This window comes from Eublepharis macularius, chromosome 2 (genome assembly GCF_028583425.1).
Source record: "Eublepharis macularius isolate TG4126 chromosome 2, MPM_Emac_v1.0, whole genome shotgun sequence".
Classification (NCBI taxonomy): Eukaryota; Metazoa; Chordata; class Lepidosauria; order Squamata; family Eublepharidae; genus Eublepharis; species Eublepharis macularius.
In genome coordinates, this window is record NC_072791.1 from 207,464,172 (window position 1) to 207,480,920 (window position 16,749).

Genomic DNA, 16,749 nt, shown 5'->3' on the forward strand with positions numbered 1-16,749 from the left:
CACAAATTCTATAGTCAGTTTAGACCACAAGAGTCACATATGGAAAACAATGGAGCACCCCCAAAATTCCCTAGCATACTGCTGTATCATCATATAGCATAAAGGCTGAGGGTATTGACAGATAAATGGCATCTCTTTTCAGAAGAGCAGGAGTCTCATTTTGGAGGGCTTTAAGAATTCTTGGGAGTTTACCATCTTCCAGCAATTTGTCAATTTTCCTGAGAATTACTTCTTCAGATCCCTTGACATACCAGACATGCTTTTCTAAAGAGTTGGGTTCTCCACAGCAGCTGTGGGGAATGGCTATTAAAAATAAAGCAGAGCTGTTTGGGCTTGGAATGCTGCTTTGAGTGATGAAGGACTCCTACTTGGAGGCAGGAGCCATGCCTTCCCCAATAACAAGAAACAGCACCATGCGGAGCAGGAAAAAAGGGAAATAACTCCCCCCCCCCAACGGACCCAATTCTTAAAAAAAAAATAAAGCAAATGTCTAGTTTGGCACGGTGGGGCTGAATGAAAAGCCACCTTGTCTAAAGTGCCTCGTGAGAGCATAGCTTAGTTGAACTTTAATCAATAACATCTAGTGGAAGGTCTCCTTCTTCTTAGTCCCACCTTTTTGCCTTGGAGATAGGAGTCCATTGGGGAACTCTATCCCCAATCTTTCCCATGTGTTGAGGCAGCCCAAAGGAAACTGAGAGCCAAGCTACAAGTGATCTCCACTTGATCAAGTGGAGCACAATTGAATGGCAAGTGAACAGGGAGGAATACACGTGAGTCTGTTCACTTGCCAGGTAAGTGTAATTCATCACTTGTAGCTTGGATCTGAGGTGTGAGGAAGCCTACCTACCCTCTGCTCTTCCCTCCATCAGTCTCCCATTGGTCCCTGCTATCGCTGGCCTGCATCTCTTTCTAGCTGTGGCCCTTTCCTTGCCCCTCTCTTCGCCCGTTCCTTTCTTTCTAATCTGTGCTGCCGTTTTGCATATTTTCTTTTGACTTTAGCAGGAGATACGCCTTGCAGTTCAGGTCCTGCCGCTTTATGTTTTGTGTACTTAAAAATTTAATTCCCCTTTGAGAGTTTCTGATTCATCTGTTTTCTCTTAATGTGTGTTATTGACTGAAGTTGTTGCAGGCATTTCTTTTACCCATCTTACGTGGACTGAAATGTGGATCTCTGTTTCTAATATGGTAATATGGGATAGTCCCCCAACCCTCTGCCAGAGCAATTAGTACTGTTTTTAGGTAGAAAGACCAATTGGTTTGGTTTGTTTATTCTATTCCTCCTCTCTCCCTTTATATTTATTTAGTTTGTTTAAATACACACACAGTGCTGCCTTTACGGTGTTCAAAGTAGTTTAACAGGTATTAATCAAAAGCATAAAACCCCAATACAAGCAGTAACCAGCGAGTTAAAAATAATCTCAACTGCAGAAGAGTCAAATAAGCCTCATTCAGTGAATGCCAAGCAGAATACAAATGTTTTGCAGGGCCTGTGAATGGGTCATAGAGTTTTGCCTCTGTACCAGAGAGGGAACACATGACTTGTGATTTGGATTTAACAAAGCCACAATTTTATTGACAGAACACTGCATGGTCCAGAAGCGCCCCCCACCCCGATACATTACAAGAGAGGTTGTCACCTTTTTTGAGCCTGTGAGCACCTTTGAAATTCTGACACAGGCTGGTGGGTGCAACTACAAAGTGGCTGCCACAAGAGGCGAAGCCAAACACAAAATGGCTGTCACAGGAGGCAGAACCAAAAATAAAATGGCTGCCATGAGAGGTGTAGCCAAACACAAAATGGCTGCCATAAGAAGCAGAGCCAACCAAAAAATGTCAAGGAGTGAGGTCATAACTCTAATAGTAATCCTTCAGCATTTCAGGCAGAAGCTCTGTTTAACGGGATGCCTTTCTAAATGAACATATTGTTTGAAAATATTTTCTGGTGTACACCTCTAGTCACACAGTGAAAATCCTTGTGCTGTGGTGGCAGCTGCTGCCCACGCAACTTTTTAAAAATCTACACAGCCCGTCAGATCTCCAGTGGCCTATCAGAAGCCCTGCCAGGCAAAAGCCTCACTTGGCCACACTCACTTTCTAAAACTCTTTGGCAGGCTCCCGGAAAGGTGCTGGTGGGTACCATGTTGCGGACCCCTGCATTACGGCATTGTGGAGATTAGAGGCTCACATCTGCCTCTTTGGGGCAGTCAGAACCAGCTGCCGTAAATGTGTTAGAACATTGGGTCCCTGATCAATGGGACCCAAATGCCCATATGCCACATTGGGCTTCCCTCTGACCCATCGGGATGTCTGGTGGAAGATGGGTCTGGTGAAGCACCCAACCTGGACAGGGGCCATATTCAGTGCTCCTCTGCTCCCCAGCGGTCTGGTAACACACAGCAAATCCTGCCCCACCTTTGTTCTTACAAACGTGCCTCAAGGCAGCCCTTTAGCCTAATCTAGCATCCTGATCAGCTTCCCTCCTGGCTCTCAGTTCTGTGATGGGTTCTAATCAGCTTGTCTGGCAACTGAGAAGGAGGAGTAGCCCAGCTAAACAATACAACTTTCCAATGGAAGGTATGGGATAGTCCCAAGCAATTAGTACTGTTTTTTTATTGCTTCTAAGAGAGAGATGCAGCTTCTTACTATCCAGTCCTGATTCACTGCTTAGGTAGAGAGATCAACTGGTCACAAGTAAAGAGGATGATTACAAGAGTCCCCCTCCCAGGGCCTGCAAGCAAAGCCTCCCCAGATCCCAAGTACTCAACCAGTTGTGGTATCCTTCCACTGCTATGTTTGCATCGAGTGTCAAGCTAAATGAAACATCTTACATGGGTTTGAACCTGTGCCTGTATTCATACGTACCTGCCCTCCACTTGCTCATGCAGTTACACACATCACCCAATCACATGCCTCATAGTGATTGCTTCATTGTGCATCCCATGGTTAACCTTGTTTCCCTGCATGTGTGGATTCCCCACCCACCCCCGTTTTTAATTTCAATGAAAATGTTTACTTCTACAACGAGTGGGTAAACCACTCAGAATGCATCCCAGGAAATAAAGGGCAGTTTTTTTGTTAGCTTTGGCTAAAATACAACAGTGACATCTCCAAGTTGGCCTAAGAAAAAGCAAGTGACTGAGAGGAAGAAGAAGCTGGGTAAAATCAATGCTTTGAGCAAATGACTCTGTGTTTTGCTCACTGAGCGCTGAGAAATAATACCATACATGCTGGAGAGCAAGTGAAAAAAAGAGCCATGTGCAAACCCCAGAGACCAGCAGGCATAAGAAAGTAGGCCTACACATGATTTTGAACATGTGATCATTCATATGTATGGTGTATCGCCTGGCTTGACCTTGAGTCTTCGCTCCTTCCTAGGCTGAGTCCATTGGTAAAGTGGAACATGTGGAGTGTACCCAGATGTTAAATGCCCTCTGGCTCTGTGCCCCCCCCACACTGCATGTCCTGCCAGCCAGCCTGACAATTGCCTGTTCCTCCACTGGAGGCAAGCAAAGCAACCTTCTCCTGGCTCATTAGCTGAGAGAGCATTCACATCTTCGCAGGAAACAGATGCCACAAAACAGAAGGTGTGGCAGAGTTGTTGCCGCCAGAGTTGTTGCACAGCTGCTTTATGAATCTTGTGATTTCTCCTTCTTTTGGATTCCAGGCCACGTGATTGTTTTGTTCAGCTGCTATTTTGGGCTACTGTGTATCGTCCTTTATCTAGTTTTCTAATGTTGAGGTTTGGATTTCATCTTTTTCAGCATCTTCTTTGGATTTTATATTATTGGTCTGATCCTGACACTTTTCAGTTTCTTGCTTTTCCTGGTGCCTTTGGACTTTTTCTTTCTGCTGCAGTCAAGTCATTGTGCATTCCTCCGGATTTTTCGAATCCTCTCTGTTCCCTTTAAGATCACCTTTTCCCTTTTATTTTTCTCCTTCATTGACTCTTCTCCTTCATTGACTGTTCTGTGTGTTGGTATGAAGTTTCCACTTCTGCTCGCATTTCTCTGCTCTGCCCCTTCTACAGAATCCCCTATTGATGCTCCCCTTCTGTACAGATTCTCTTATCTTTCTTCTCCTACCGAGCCTTGGCCTCATGTTCTCTTTGCTCAGCGACTGTTGCTAAAATAGCATCCAGGTTCTCATTGTTATCATTCTGGGCTTTTGACTTTTTCCTCTGGCTTCTTTGGCTAACGGAGTGTTATCTCCCCCCTCCCAATTACTGTTGTTTTTGTCTTCACTTTGTCTTCTTCTCCTTCTTGTCCTCTGTTTCTCTGCCCTCAGGTTCTTGCACAATATGTTTGGGATAAGTCAGTCCGTCAGTTTCTTTTCTAGGCAGTTTTCCTCCTCTGTCCATTCCTTGGAAATAAACAGGGCCTGCTGTAGCATAGTGGTTAAGAGACTGGACTGTGAATGAGCACTCGGCTGGTTCACATCCCACTACTGCCTTGAGCTCAGCAGGTGGCCTTGGGCAAGCCACTCCTCTCAGCCCCAGTTCCCTGGCTGTATTGTGGGGATAATAATAATACTGACTTTGTTCACTGCTCTGGGTGAGGTACTAATATGTCTAAAAGTGATAAAGAAGCCGTTATTATTAGCCCTGCTTGTGCAGGAATCCCATTTGTACTTTCAATTAAATAAGATTTAATTTGAACACTGTTTGTAGTTTTCAGATCCACACGGCGTGTGTCATCTCTATTGCCGTCATAGCCTGGCAAGTGAACAGACTCACGTGTATTCCTCCTTGTTCACTTGCCATTCACTTACTCTCCACTTGATCAAGTGGCGCGCAAGTGGAGGGCAAGTGAACAGGGAGGAATACACGTGAGTCTGTTCACTTGCCAGGCAAGTGTCATTCGTCACTTGTAGCTTGGCCCTAACAAACTGAGCAGTTCTACTTGTAGGTCCAAATTTCACTTTCAATGTGAAACGAGGCTAGCTCCATTCTTTCCCTCCTGGCCTCTCCATAGTGGTGGAAAATGGGCTTGACTAAACGAACCAGGGGCAGCTCAGGCACTTATTGAGCGTGTCCGGGGAGGGCCCAACATATCCTGCCCATCCATTAGGCCCACTTTACAGCCTTTTTCATCAGACAGAACCTTAAGTCTTTTCACCTTTCCATCAGTGGCTCCTGTTGCTGCTTTATATCCCTCCCAGACAATTTGTGCATATGAAAGTGGGGAGTCGGGGGGGGGCAGGGAACCAAACTGGCTCTACCGGCTTGACAAGCTGGCGCTTTGCTCATTTCTTTTTTGAAGCTTCATCTGCAGGCAATATGTGTAGGCTGTTAAGGAGTTTCTCAATGGGGAAAGGCGTGCTCCTTTTGCTTCAGCCGAAGCATCTTTTTAGAATGCCACCCATTTTATCACGCTCGGGAAGGGGGAAAGGCAGCATATTATAATTAACACAAGCCGGTACAGGCTGCAGCGGCGGCGGCTGTTCCGGTTCCTTTGTCGCTGAAAGAATAACCTGTTGCATTTGCTAGGAGCGATTAGAGTTGGGAAAGCATCTCGTTGTGTGGAGGGCAAAGCAGGTGGCTGTCCTGGCCGCCTTAGAGCTATGCTGCGGAGAGTTTGCTCCTACACCAAGTGCTGCAAGTCCTGCTGGGTTCCAGCTTAAAAGTTTTGGCCAGAAAGAGGAGTCTGGCTTGATTTTACCCGAGCTCTTCCAAGGATGGCTTCGCTCTTCCAGCACTTGCGAGTGCTGCTGTGGAAGAACTGGCTGAGCGTCAAAAGGCAGCCTGTGAGTATATAAAGGAGGAAAAACTTTACATCTTATGAGGTTCAGGGTGGGAAATTTTGCCGTTTGATACCACGGAAGGAGAAGACTATGTGCCAGAACCTGACAACTCTGTGGCACCATCAGCCAGAGTTCGGGGATGTCCTGTTCCTAAGTAACCAGCCCATGTGCTGCTCTTGCTTGCTTGAAAGGGGATGCTCCACGCTGGCTCAGTGCCGGAGCTGATCAAGGGACTGTCTCAACTCAGGCCTGGTCTCTTTAACAGTTTTGCTGATGTCTATGGAAACCTGCAGCTGAACGAGGTCATCAAAAGCTGGCATGATAGAATGGACTGCTTTATGGCAGGCTGCAAAATGCATTTTCAAACACAAATAGGAAAACCAGCATGGCAGGCAAAGAGATGGGCTAGAATGCATCTCCCCGATACAGCCCATTCAAAGAGGCTTTATTTGCAGGGAGTTTTTGATACGGGGAAGCCATTCGAAATTGATGTTCTCCATCTGCATTCTGGAGTGGGTAGTGGTACAGCTCATCCTCCCACCTCATTCCACTGCATGTGAAAATTAGATAAATTGAAGATTTTAAAAAAATTAGCAGGTTATTGAGACAGTTCCTGGCAGATGCTTCAGTGAAATAAATCAGCAACTAAATAAATCAATAGTAGAAATGTACATGAATTTAACACGGATTCTTTTTAAAAAGCCAGAGCCTTGCTGCCTCTGTTTCATAGGTGCAGTACAGTACCACTCTAACACTGTCCCAATCTGTTTCTGCCTTCTGCAATAGGTTTGTGCAAGAGTCTGAAACAGGTTCGTACAATAGCCTGCTTGAGAACGGTAGAATCCGAGCAAGTCCAACTCTTTAACAGTTTTGCTGATGTCTATGGAAACTCTATTTTGTGTGACCTCATGTTCCATGTATAGCAACATATCCATGTATGTTTGGATATTTAAAGGGCTTTGTTTTTAAGGGAATAATTCAGCAATACCTTAGAAGCATTTCAGCAAAGAGGCTTGTTTGATTCTTTTGCTCTTGAGTTTCCGGACTGATCTTTGAGATCTGGGGAGTAGACGATCTTGCCTTATGACACAAGGGTGGGCTTCAAGTTTCTTCCGACTCTGGAAGTTCTAGGAAACCTGACTGTTAGAAATGTCTCAGTAGTTGGTTGCCTGAATGTTTAGCAGAGCATTATATCAACAGGAACATCATATTCTGTATTGTTCAGAGAAAGGAAGGATGCAGAGAGGCAGGCACTAGGACCCAAAAGGATGAAAGTATGCATTAGGGCAGGGATTCTTAGGGATTTTGGGGTTACCCTATTTTTGTAGTCTTAGGAGTCTTCGAGCTGCAGTCTGGACATTTCCAAATGCAAGTCTTATATAATCACTGAGCCTTTCTTCCCACGGTCTACATTAATGTGTGATCCTAATTAAAGTAGGCATTTGTAATGCAAATGAGCACTTTGGCCAGCATAGGGTTTACATTCCCGTTACAAAACCGGCTGACACATGAACTGTTTCAGCCTCACTTGTGAAACAGCCCATGACTCAGGGATGAGTCACTCCAGAAGCCATTTTGTTTCCCCCTTGCTTTCCGCTCCTGATGCCCAGTCTGTATTCTCCACTGAGTTTTGGTTTACTGGCATCTGTAGCGATCATTTATGAATCTTAGAATTTTATGCATTCCTTGTGTAAAAGTTTTACATGGCTGTGTTGTGGACCCACACATCAGACACATTTTATTGTTAATAGTATCAACAATTTTTTAAACTTGTATTTATTCAGCAGTTGCAACTTGTATCCCAATACCTTCAGTATGCCTGCATGGGAAACATGACTTCATGCACTTTTCCTTGAGGTATCTTTACCTTAAAAAACATTCTCAGTTTTTAACCTCTAGATCTCCTCCCTAAACACACACACCAGACATATATTATGCTGACCAAAGAAATAAAAGGTCAAAATGCAGCACTGCTAACAACAACAACAGCAACAACAACTGTTATTACCACTCTTCTAGACAGATTAGTGTCCCATTTAGAGCAGTGAACAAAGTCAGCGTGATTATTAACACAGCTGGGGAACTGGAGCTCAGAGGAGTGGCTTACCCAAGGCCACCTGCTGAGCTCAAGGCAGTAGCGGGATTCAGCCCAGCAGCATGCTGATTTGTAGGCCAGCCACTTAACCACCATGCTACAGCAAGGCATATCCTTGAAAAACACCTGTTCACATTGTCAATATGCTGCTGCAGTGCCATTTTAAAGTCTTTTTCTCCACCATGTGATTCTGTAATGATGTGGCTGTCTTTGTGTCCCCGTCTCCCCACCAAGATAGTGGAGCTGACACTCTCTGAGTCTTTCTACACGAGACACCTGAGACATGAAGAACATGTGTCAGGAGATGCAATGGTAGCTGGGAAGGGTAGTTTAAAAACAGAGGCAAAGGCTTTGCTATACACTGGGGCTGTGTAAAGGGGGTGTGAAATGCCAGAAGGGAAGCTTCATTCCATTTTAACCTCTCCAGGTCTAAGCCCGGCTCTGATAGGCAGCTTCAGCCCGTTTCCATTCTTTGCTGCCCTCTTGCTGCCCTACACAGTTTTAGACTTGAGAGGTGAAATTGACAGAGACTTTGGGGAGGCGGAGATGAAATTAACAAACCCTCTGAGGAGCGATCTCTGCAGGCTCTGTCTTTTAAAACTACGCTTCCTGGCTAACATTGTGTCTCCCTACACAAGATGAACACGAGTCGAGGCATCTCGTGGGGAGAGACTCTCTGCCTTTTGTCCTGGTGGTTTCATTGCCTGCTTGTACTTTCAGGTGAGACTTTTGCCCCTGATCCAGTGTAATCATGCCTTGGTTCCTTATGACTTATTGCAGAAAGGTGGGTGTGTGCTTAGGTTTGCGTCTGAAGGCACATAAAGTGTGGATGGGCAACATCCGCCTTGAGATGCACCCCGGGACGCTGATGTTATCCTCCTGCCTGCTCATTCTCCACCCCTATTCTGTTGCAACTAGCCAAATATAGGGTGACTGAGTCAGGTAAGGGAGCCTCAGCCCAACTGCCTTGGCAACAGAGACATGTCCCATCTTGTGCCTCCCTCAAGCACTTCTGTGTCACAAATGAGGAGAAGCTTTTGGTTAGGGGGGGGGGAAGGGTTCATGAAGAAGCATTCTTCTTCTCTTCCCTCCACCATCCTCTTTAATTTCAGCACCAGCTTCAGCGGGACCGGCAAAAACATGTCAAGGGATTTTTAAAAAAACATCCTGAGTAAAATAGAGATTTTTTTTTGTTAATTGAAAAAGCCTCTCACGTTACCTTCCACTGTCCTCAGCCAGAGAAGAAACTCTCAGAACTTGCACGTGGGAAGTTCTATGGACTCTGAAACAGCAAGACTATGACAGCTGTAATCCATTCACACGTGACAGTGCTTACCTGAGTCACTCACTCTCTTGTGCAAACAAAGTAAATATGGGCAAAGCATTTCTTGATTTATTTCTGTATAGACGGCTATCCTTCTACTTTGCAGAGTGCAGGAAGACAGATTGCTTCCCCCAATAGCTCCCGTTCCCAGGAGGTGGAGGCAGGGATGAACAAAGAGGAAAGAGTTCTCTTCCTTTCTAGACAGTTTAGGTGGGTGGCCATGTTGGCCTGCAGTAGAATACTATGATCTGAGTCCAGTGGCACCTTGTGAAGTATAGATTAGTTTCACCCATTTTATAAAAGTCTCTCCAAAATTCATATCTTCTAAAACCTTAAACAGAAAGATCCAGTTCAAACTGTCAAACACTTTCTCTGCATCCAAAAAGATCAAGGCAGCTTGTTTTTCATTTATGTTTTCCAAAAGACTCCAAAATGTCTAAACCATTTTAACATTATCCTTCAGCTGTCTTTTAGGTAAGAACCCACTTTGATCTCCATGAATATATTCTTGCGGAATCATTTTAAATTTTTCAGTCAAAACTGTTGTGAATAACTTATAGTTGTTATTCATTGATGATATTGATTTGAAGTCAACGTCAGGTCTTGTCCATCCTTCGGTATTAATGCTATGTTAGCTTCTTTCCACATTTCTGGCGTTGTTCCTCCATGTAAAATAGAGTTCATTGTATTTTGTAGATGTTGTAAAATGTCATCCTCAAAACATTTATAATACAAACTCGATTATCCATCTGGTCCAGGAACTTTTCCAGGTTTAATTTTTTTTATAGCTTCTACAACTTCTCTGATTGTTATAGGTCCATTCATAATTTGTCTTTGTTCTTCTGTCTTGTCTTTTATACAAACTGGAATAGTACTTTGTGAATAGCAGTTATTTCAGTATCTCCTTTTAGTAATTTCATTATAATTTTTTTCTTAATTTTCTTTTTCTTAGTTTATATGATAATTTCATTATCATTTTTTTCTTTTTCTTAATTTTCTTTTTCTTAATTTATATGCCAACAGTTTTCTTGGTTTATTTGTAGATTCAAAATTTCTTTGTTTTACATAATTTAATTTTATTTCCATTTCTCTTATTGTTAACATAGATAACTGTTGTTGTAAAACTCTTATTTGATGAGAAATATTTATATTCCCTGGAGAGTTTTTAAATTCCTCTTCTTTTCTTTTGATCTCATCCAAAATATTTTGTAATTCCTCTTTGTCTCTTCTTTAAATCAAAATTATGTTGGCTCAAATGGTCTCTGATAAAGGCTTTACTTGCATCCCAAACCATTCTGAAATCAGTACTTTTATTTAAATTAATTTCAAAAAATTCCTTTAGTGTTTTCTTTCAGTCCTCAACAATTGCTTCTTTTTGCAACAATGCTTCATTTAATCACCCTCTAAAGGTATTAGATTTCCTTTTAACAACCAGCTTTATAGAATTATGGTCTGAAAAAGTCTTTGGCAAAATCTCTGCTTTAGATACTTTAGTAGCGAAGATCCAAAGGAGTTAGCTGTGTTAGTCTGTAGTTGCAAAATAGTAGAGTCCAGTAGCACCTTAAAGACTAACCAATTTTATTGTAGCATAAGCTTTTGAGAACTACAGTTCTCTTCATCAGATGCATCTGACAAAGAGAGCTGTGGTTCTCAAAAGCTTATGCTACAATAAAACTGGTTAGTCTTTAAAGTGGTACTAGATTAGTAGCTAAATCTCTAGAAGTCCAAATCATATCTATTCTTGAAAAGAATCTATGTCTTTCTAAAAGAATAAGTATACTCTCTTGAGCTACCATTTTTCTATCTCCATAAGTCAACCAATCCCAAATTGTCCATCAAATCAAAAAGAAACTTTTGGCAATTTACCTTACATAATTTAATTTTTTTACCGATAATTTATCAGTTTGCGGAGAAATCACTTTGCTTCAATCCCCCATAAAACATCAACTTTCATAAGAGAGATCTACTATTTGTAAGTTGTAAAGTTGTAAAAAGATCCTTTATCTTCATTCAGCGCATAAAGTCCCCAAGTCTTTACTTCAAGTAAATTAATTTTTGCCCCTATAAATCTACTATGTTCATCTGTCAATACCAATTTCAGTTTCAATTGAGGGTTAATACAACTCCATTTTTCTTCTTATCTCTCAAAATAAATTATTCACCTAAAGCTTTATATGCCAAGAACAGTGAGAGTGTTGAAAAGTTTTGGTGGCAAGGGGTTGAATAAAAGTGCAGGGGTCAAAGTTCAGAGATAGAAGGTGTTCGGGACCTCACTTTTGGAACGGTCTTCCCTCTTGAGGCATTCCTTCCTTTTAGGTGCCAGATAAAAATATTTCTCTTTACCCAGGTTTTTAAAGAAAGGGGCTTTACTTGTTCCTAGCTCTTTTGTTATCTACATTTAGCCTGAGGACTGTTTTATCAACGTTATTTTAGACTGCTCTGTTTTATGTGGTTTGGTTGTATTTATTGTCATATATTTTTATTATTGACTTGGATTCTTTATTTATATGCTTTTGTTGTTAGGATTTGTTTTATTGTCTGCTTGGTTTGGTCCTGTTGTGAGCTGCCCCGAGCAGGCCTGAAGAGATGGCATAGAATCATAGGGTTGAAAGGGTCCTCCAAGGTCATCTAGTCCAACCCCCAAATGCCCGTTTTTCAAATAAATAACAGAGCAGAAAGAGCCAGTTGCAGAAATCAAAGCTAGAGGAGGCCAGACCACGAGCAAAAGTTTGCATGGAGAACAGGAAGTCCCTCTTTGGTTAAAGAAAGAGGGATTTGACAGCAAACTGAATATGGGGAATAAAGGAAGACTTGCACAAGATCAAGGTATGACTTTGTGTCTGTTGGTTTGAAAACCAGATCCTGCCACTCAAGGCAGCTTACAATAACATTAAAAACAGGTAACAATTAAAAACAATACATGCAGCAAAAATAAAAATGCCCAGAATTTGCTCATCAGCTCAAATGGGCAGTAGTGCTCAAATACTAATATCTTGAGCAACTGAATGTCCTTTGAGAGTTGTCATACTAGGATATGAGAGACCCAAGTTTGAATCCCCATTCTGCCATGGAAATTGCACGGCGATTTTGGACCAGTCACACAAACTCTCAGCCTAACCTACCTCAAAGGTTTATTGTTGCCAGGATAAAACAGAGACAGAGATTGATTTTTAAAGGGCTTTGCATCTCTAACCGGGGAGTAAACAAGATTATTTTACATAGCCTTATTTTTTTTAATTTTTAAAATTTGTAACTCAGTTTTTACCCTGATTGAGGACCCAAAATGGCTTTTCACATCATTTCTTCCTCCGCCACTTAATCCTCACTACAACAATCCTGTGAAGGTAGGTTAGGCTAAGAGATTGTGAAGGGCCCAAGATTACCTGGTGGGTTTTCATGGGTGTCCCAAGTCTTAGAGTTAAAACACACGAGACAAATTACATGAGGGAGACACAATGTTAGCCAGGAAGCCGAGTTTTAGAAGACAGATGGGAAGGCTCTGTCAATTTCCCCTCTCAATAGAGCCATCCAGATCGCTCCTCAGGGGGCTTGTTTATTTCATCTTCATCTCCCAGAAAGCTCTGTCAATTTCACCCGACAGAACTTTCTGATTTGTCTTTTAAAACTCGGCTTCCTGGCTAACATTGCGTCTTCCTTCACTTGAGCATCCTCATGTAATTCATCTAATGTGTTTTAGCTCTCAATCCAACACTTGAACCACTATGCTACTCGAGCTACTCAGCCTGCTGAAGATCATGAAGGAGGGGACTTGCATATGCCTTCCTAAACCATTGCATCAAAATAGAGCAATGATGGAGAAGGCCCAGTTTGAAACACTGGTTCAAGACTGCAATAGATGCTTCTGGAGGCTTGAACTAGATGTCCTTAGCATATTGGCGACACCCAGCCTCAACGTAGTGGATGGCCTCATTTTGTGCCCTGATGTAATTATTAAAAAGCCAAGTGAATGCAAAAAGCCCTCGGGAACACCACACTAACCACAGTGTTTAGGGCTGTATTGTTAAGATCTGAAACAGATGACCTAACATCCCCGAAGGAAACTAAGTGAGAGTGAAGTAACTCCTGTGGCCATTTTTTCTAACCAGGGTAACAAAATGGAGTGATAAACCCAAAATGATCAATTGGAAGGAGAATATCTTAGACCTTTGTCAACAGAGATCATCCACAGTGCTGAGATCAGGTTGGAGGGTGTCAAGGGCAAAAGTACTCCACCCCTACTCACTCTGTCATCTTGCCCCCAAAGCCTGCAATTGTCTGGCTGATCCTTGACAAGGGCAGGATTACGGGAGGCGGGGATTCCATTCTAATAACAAACCTTTAAACAATTCTGGCCAAGGGCTTTTTTTTTTTTAAATTATCCTGACCAGATTTAATTAGCCAGGAAGAACAAAGATCTATTTGCAAGCGGTGGTTTTCACAATCGCAAGGGCCCATTAATTAGGCAGAGCCATCTAAGACAATCCATGCAACTCTAACAAGAGAATATTTCTGTTATCCCTGGCACACTATATCCCCAGTACAGTAGAAAACTTGAAATCCAAGTCTGACCAGGTGAGCAAGCGAGAGAGATTCTTAGCAGCTAAGGATTTAGCGAAAACATCACAATAACAAGGCTAAACACCTTCCTCTTCAGGGTGAGATCTACATGTTAAGAGATGCTGGACCACCACTGGACAAGATTCAGTGGATATAATGGCGGTAGAGTAGTGTCCAAGTTTATGGAATGTGTCAGAAATGTAGTAGGACATACTGAGTTTATGGTGACGAGACATCCAAGTAGAAATGTCAGACAAGCAACTGGAGATGTAGGATTGCACACAGAGAGAAAGTTTTGAGATAGAACTGCACGTCATCATTAGAGTAGATGGTACTGAAAGCCATGGATTTAGTGAAGTTTTTCGGGAATGCTGTGTAGAGAAAGAATAAAAGTGTGTCAAAGCTCAATCTCTGGGAAACCAGAGTGGTGAGAGGAAGAGTGGAACCACACGAGATGCACGGGTGCATGTCGGATCCTGCAAGGATCCCTGGGAAATGTAGATTTAAAAACAGCCGCTCAATGTGATTCTCAGTGGGGAGAATCGCAACTGAAAGGACTTTCTCTTTAACACTCACACATTCTCTCTCTCTTTCAAAAATCCTCTGGGAGCTTTGGATGGGGGTGGGGAGGTGGGGAATGACGTAACAAGAGGCAAGAAAAAAGCTGAGGTGTTTTGCAAGCAAGAGAGAAACCCAGTCCCTCCCATTCTTCTTTTCCCAGCAGGGAATTGCAGTGGGGATTTCTCCCCCCCCTTACCCCTATCTCTGAGCTCCTGAAGGAAAATCAAAGTGAGTGGATTTTTGAAAGAGAGAATTTCTTCAGTCGAGCAGCTGCTCTTTGTAAGAAAATCCACTTGGATTTTTTCCTCCAGGAGTTTGGGGAGGGTGGAGGGTAAGACTACCACTCCCAGGGAAGCTTGTGCGACGCAACCCGTGCTCTTCACGTGTAACTTGTCTCATGTGTTTTCACCTTAAGAGCTAAGGAATCATTGAATGTAGGCAAGTAGTTTTAAGTATAGAGGAGTAGGAAAAAAACAAGCTGAGCCTAGACAGGCACCTCAGATGTGAAAAGAGGCAAGCAGGTCTGATTAAGCATATCAAAGGCAACAGAGGGCAGAGAAGAAACAGGAAGAGTAGACACTATAGGCGTTGGCAGTAAGAGTTTGTAATTTTGATGAGGGTAGTTTCAGTGGACTGCAGAAGAGTAGAGAGGAGATGCAGGCCAGAAGTCTGGAGACAAAGGTGGAAGGGAATTGGGCAATAGTCAGAGAGGGGATAGAGATCAAGACAAAACTTTTTGAGAATGCAAAAACCAGTTGATGTGTTTGAATGCAGCAAGGAAGGAGTCAGAAGAGAAGGCTGAGTGGATCCAGCTTTGAGTCTCAGCAAGAAATAAAAGTAAATAAATAAACCATGTGCTGCAGAGGAGGGAGATTGGTGGGGAGGGGGAGGGCAGCCAAAAATTAGAAGGGAATAGGATCAAGGGAGAACTGGGAGGGTCTAGATGAGATCAGCAGCTTCAGTGGAGAGAAGGGAGACAAAGTTAGTTAACTGTTTGTGAACATTCTTTTGGCCTTGTCTTGATATATAGATCAAGGAGAAAATGTTGAGGCCTCCAGGAGTAAGGAGAAATAAAGTGTTAAAATATGATATTTTCCTTCTTCTAATTCCATAGACTTTTAACAGGATTCTTGTAAGATATGAGTTGAACCTGTAGGAGCAAAAGGCTGGTACTAAAGTTCTGTGCCTGCCATTTTGTGCCTGCCATTTTGTGAGTCGTGATATAGATGTGGTGTGGTGGTTAGAATGTCAGACTAGGATTCGGGAGGCCCAGGTTCGAATCCCTACTCTGCCATGGAATTTTGCTGGGTGACCATGTCACATGCTCTCAGAGCCAAACTAAAAGTGACGTCTTACACAAGTTGGACACTAGTCGGCTTCCCTCAAGTTTTGATGGGAAATGTAGGCATCCTGGTCTTGCAGCTGTAATGGAGAGCCAAGCTGTAAAACCAGGGCACCTACATTTCCCATCAAAACTTGAGGGAAGCCGACTAGTGTCCAACCTGTGTAAGACGTCACTTGTAGTTTGGCTCTCAGCCTCTCCTGCCTTACAGATTTGTTGAGAGGCTAAACTGGCAGAGAGAAAAATGATGTGAGGTGCTTTGGTTCCCCACTGGGGGAAAAGAAGGCAATGAAGAAACGAGAAAAAACAATCTGGATAGCTTGTTATGTCTGTGCTTTGGGACTCAGTGTGTAACTTGGAAAATTGTTGTTTATATGAATGGATTAATGGATTAATTAAATGTACTATTGATTGCCATTCTCTATTGGCTATTAACAGATTACAAAACTATTGCTGTGGTATTATAATCTGCGTAGTGAATATTTTGCAAAACAATCATTATGAGGCTTTATTGATATACACACGTAAATATGAACTTTCATTGAATTTGTACACAGTAGCACTTTAGTGTCTTTATTATCACTAAGGCTATAATGCACCAGGGATCAGGTTCATCAAAGACTTCTTGGGGAATCAATGGTACATTTTTCTTTGCTGATGTGATGGAGAAATCTGGCTCATGCTAGGACTGGGACCCCAGTTGCCTTCAGTGTGGGATACCAGCACAGCTGCACTCATGTTGCCTTTCCTCTTATTATGAGGCACAGTGGTGTTGTTGTCAAGTGCCCACTGGGGGAGTTCTGTTCCTTTGTATGGCATAGCAAGGAGTGAGACGGGCTTGCTGTTGTAGCACAGTGGTTAAGTGGTTTGGCTGTGAATCAGCACTCTACTGGTTCGAATCCCACTACTGCCATGAGCTCAGTAGGTGACTTGTTCACTGCTCTAGGTGCGGCACTAATCTGTCTAGAAGAGTGGTATATAAGTGCAGTTACTACTACTACTACTTGCTAGGTTAGCCTTGCTCAGCCCTTCTCTCAGTAGCTTTGGCTGTCAAAGCAGCGCTTTTAGCCATTGGCGCCTCCTATCCCATTCACAGGCAGATTTACTTCTGGATCTGCACCCACCTTGTGA

At 42.9% G+C, this 16,749-nt stretch overlaps 1 protein-coding gene across 1 annotated transcript in view; it reads left to right on the plus strand.

Annotated features, from left to right (window-relative positions):
- Window positions 1–5,528: 5,528 nt before the first annotated feature.
- ABCA12 (ATP binding cassette subfamily A member 12) overlaps window positions 5,529–16,749 on the plus strand; it is a 165,105-nt gene continuing 153,884 nt past the window's right edge. Inside the window, exon 1 of the mRNA XM_054971557.1 lies at window positions 5,529–5,742. Coding sequence (XP_054827532.1) covers window positions 5,674–5,742 — 69 coding nt within the window. The 5' untranslated portion in view covers window positions 5,529–5,673. The remainder of the gene's footprint in view (window positions 5,743–16,749) is intronic.